Source organism: Stylophora pistillata, chromosome 14, assembly GCF_964205215.1.
Source record: "Stylophora pistillata chromosome 14, jaStyPist1.2, whole genome shotgun sequence".
NCBI classification, from domain to species: Eukaryota; Metazoa; Cnidaria; class Anthozoa; order Scleractinia; family Pocilloporidae; genus Stylophora; species Stylophora pistillata.
Window position 1 is genome coordinate 4,818,083 of NC_142532.1, and position 4,296 is coordinate 4,822,378.

General features: G+C 41.2%; 1 protein-coding gene across 3 annotated transcripts in view; it reads right to left on the bottom strand.

The window, feature by feature from the left end:
• LOC111327611 (putative glycoprotein hormone G protein-coupled receptor) overlaps positions 1-4,296 on the bottom strand; it is a 15,797-nt gene continuing 11,501 nt past the window's right edge. For all 3 annotated transcript variants that reach the window (XM_088745156.1, XM_022931827.2, XM_022931829.2), the window contains one exon: positions 1-3,636. In XM_088745156.1, coding sequence (XP_088601282.1) covers positions 1,518-3,636 — 2,119 coding nt within the window. In that variant the 3' untranslated portion in view covers positions 1-1,517. The remainder of the gene's footprint in view (positions 3,637-4,296) is intronic.

The window sequence follows — 4,296 nt, forward strand, 5'->3', positions numbered from 1 at the left end:
TTCTTTTTTCTCTTTTTTTTTTTTTTTTTTTTATGGAAAGCCATTGCTTGGTTCCAAACCGTTTTTATAGGCGGATTCATGCTGACGTCATTATTGACATTTTTGCTCATTTGCATACGGCTTTGCGTAAAGAAGGAACCATGTTAGATACAAATTGACTTCAGGCAGCTAAGGAGCTAGAAGACCTTAGTACATGGTGAAATTTTTAGCTCTTTGGGTGTAATATTCAAGGAGATATAGTCCATCAAAAACTGCAAAATTTCTGGGTGGCGAAAGCGCTAATGAGCTCATACATTCCATGTAAAATTTTGAGTTTTTAAACCCGTGTTGCACAAAGAGTATTCAATGCATCAGGCTCGTATTTATTGGCCGAGTTAATCGTACTTTGATCTTTCGATATTCAGAACTGATTTATTTTTAGCTCCATCAGAAACTGAATTGCTTATGCTAATGAGGCAAATATTGTAAACAAGGATTCCCCTATTGCGTCGAGGTCTTTCGTCTCATATCAGACACGTGATGCCATCTACCGATATGTCTGTGAGGGTCTGGAAAACATAGGAACCCGGCAAAAGCGTTTCAGCCAGTGAGACTGCTCATACTCCACGTGAAATCAACAAAATTTCAAAAGTTAAAAAGTGATGTTTTTATATTAATGTATATGTTCTATAAACTATCCTATTCAAGAAATGGCTGCTAAAAAGATAAAAATAAAATTGGGTATCAACACCATGTAAGCATCATTGGTATCGTAGCCCTAAATACTTTTATGGAACAAAATGTTCAGTGCAGCCGAGAAAATACAACTTGAATTGGAAGTAATGGCCTAGCGACATCATTTGTTTGTGAAACAATCTGAATATAACGTGGGTGGATCTTCTTGAAAAAGGAGCTTCCATATGTCTTCTATAACTTTCACTTGCAAGTACATACCATTTCAACTAAGCTCTTTTTTATGAGTATATATATTTTTCCTGAATAGTGAACCTAAATTTCGGGCGCCAGTTCTGGAGAGGTCTTTAATGCTGTAAACAAGCTACTGTCATCCGTAATCCAACAAAAGTTGTCAATATATTAGAGACTAACTTCGATTAATATATCTTTGATATTTTTCTACAAATAATTCGTCAAATGTTTACTCGAGATTTAAAACTGCGATCACGTATTCCTCAAAATGGTTGGGAACTGAACAGCTCGGTCAACTTTCTCAAGTATGCTACAACATAATCTTGGATGGCAAAATGTCTGTCAGTTTGACTTTTCTTCTTCATCAAATTTAATTTTGTGATGATTCCTGGAAGATATCCCACTCCGTTTGAATAAAAGCTCAACGAGAACGAAGAAGTATATTTTCTCTAACCTTATCGCTGTATTTCACCAAAGTGAGTTTCCGTAAGGGGGATCCATTCGATTGCACGACAACAGAGCTGAGCGCAACTCCTCCTATTTCTTGAACAGCACCAGGCAGGTTACATAAGAGTGGACAGGTCCAGGAGGAACAACCAATGAATTTCATTTTAAAAAACCACCGATGACCTTGAGTGCAGTGGTAGTGTTTCAGTTGAGCTTTGTGTGTCTATTTTCGGGAGATCCCTGAAGGATACAGACTGTTTTTTGGTTCTTTTCTCCGTAAGCTGCCCCTCAATTGCATGAAAACTGCCGACACTTGGAGCTCGTGAAATTTGGGGTGTGCTTTGATTTGACCCATCAGGGGATTCCATCTCGGCGTGCAATCTGCACGAGGGAGATTTCGGAGACAATTCAGCCGTTTTTGTTGCTCCAGCCGTTGGGTTGAAAAAGACTTCATCGTTGTCAGGGTTTTCTGGTGATACATCGCCAAAGCCTGGGTTGCGGACACCTTTCATGGGAATACACTCCGGTGAGCAACCCTGGGGATGGCCGTTTTGGTAAACTTTGCAATTACCGTTAAGGAAACCAATCCCTGGTTTGATCTCATTGCCTGACGTAGCAGATACTTGTGAGATTCTCTTCGATCTTGTGTCATCCTCAGCTATTGTGGAGCGCTTAGTGCGTGACCGGGAGTAGATAAGCGACGATAGTGTTCCTTTGTAATGCAGAGCGCGCGTGTGGCAGAAACCAAAGCGACTCAGAAGCGCAAAGAACTCTCGCTTGAACGCTTTGGTGAAGAAGGCGTACAAAAATGGATTGCATAAGCTGTTGAGTGGAAAAAAGAACACAAGGAGAAACTTTGATTCTTCCACTCCGATGAGAGGTGAGCCAAAAGCCGCTAAAAGGCCGAGCAACGCAATGGGAGTCCAACAGACAAAGTCGGTAAAAACAAGTAAAGCCATCCGCTTCGCAACTTTTGCATCATTCCTCTGTGGGGCCCCATCAACTGGGCCGGGTCCTACAACGACTAGAAACATTTTTCCGTACAATCCTGCGATGATCAAGAAAGTCCCAAAATTTAGTACCAATATGACACTCACGTAGGCCAAGGCTCCTTTCGTGTGGGAATCAAAGGGCAAGCAAATTGCCACGGTACTATAGTCATTTACGCCAACAATGGGGAGAATGGCGAGGAGGAGAGCAAGAAGCCATCCTGCAATCATAACTTTTACCGCTTTACGGAGTGAAAGTCGAGTATTCACTTCCATGGCGTACACGATGGCGAAGTATCGTTCGATTGTGATGACTGTTAAGGTGTATACCGACAGCTCTGTGGAGAACACGGCAAGAAAACCTGCGATCTGACAACCAGCGCCGAGCTGCCAGGCCCTGACATGATTGTAATAATCACCTGAAGTGTTCAGCGAAACGCATACGAGAAGAAAGATGTATAAACCCAAACAAAAGTCCGCAAAGGCCAAGTTGCTCATTAGAAAACGGTGAACGTTTAAACGGCGGTCACTCGATAGCATGACAACAACGACGACAAGATTTGCCACCAGAGCCACGCCTCCCACCATCAAGGACATCACAGTCAGCCATTTTGCTCCCATTATGTCTTCACATGGGTGGTATGCGTCTCTTTCGGGCAAGCAAGTCACGTTTAAAAAGGGTGGTTCTGTGACAAATGGAATACTGCTGTCTGCTGTATTTTCATGGGGGATCGTAGAAGGATGAGGAGCTGTTCCGGAGATAAAACCACCAGGGAGTGTATACGAATCCCCATCGTTAGAACCAGATGTAGTTACCCCTGGGGTATAACTAACATTTGTATCGTTAGCCGTGGGGGGATCTGTCCCCCATCCCCAGCCACGACGTTTTCTCCTTCCCCATGGGTTAAAAGGAGTGGTCGATGAGTTATGGTGTTGGCTCGAGCTCTGCGTTGGCGTGTATGTTGTAGTTCTAAAAGATTCTGAAGTAACAGGCGTTAAAGTGGAGGATTCACCAGTATTTGTCGTTGCTGTGGTTTTGTAAACAGCTGATGTGGAATGCCTAGATGAGGAGGTCCCCCACTGGTCGCCCTTTTGTCGAGCCACATTTCGTTGGTATGTACCCAGATGGAAAGCGCAGCACAAAAAAGAGTTGTATTGACTCAGATACACCTCTGTGATACTCTTCAGACCGGCTGGAATGGACCAGAAATCTTCAACCCCCTCCAGGTGTAATTTTTGTAATTGATCAAGTCCCGTTGCTGGTAGCGATGTGATTTTTGTACCTTGTAAGAACCTGGAAAGGTGATGAAAAGAATTAACGTGTCTTTTTCCATAAACTTCTGTCGTAAATTGTGAGCCTAGTTGCTTTTCGTTTATATTCACGTAAATTTCCCTTTTCTGGCCTCGACAACATGTTTAAAAACAACTGAAAAGAGAGGTCAAGGTTTATCTGCGTGCAGAACAGAAAAGAACAGTAAGAATCATGCCCGCCATTATTAGAACAATAATGATCATGCCAGCAATCATAAGAAAAATAATAATCATGCCCACCAATATTAGAAAAATAATAATCATGCCCACCAATATTAGAAAAATAATAATCATGCCCACCAATATTAGAAAAATAATAATCATGCCCACCAATATTAGAAAAATAATAATCATGCCCACCAATATTAGAAAAATAATAATCATGCCCACCGATATTAGAAAAATAATAATCATGCCCACCAATATTAGAAAAATAATAATCATGCCCACCAATATTAGAAAAATAATAATCATGCCCACCAATATTAGAAAAATAATAATCATGCCCACCAATATTAGAAAAATAATAATCATGCCCACCAATATTAGAAAAATAATAATCATGCCCACCAATATTTGAAAAATAATAATCACGCACGCCATTAATAGAACAATAATGATCATGCCCTCCATTATAAATGAG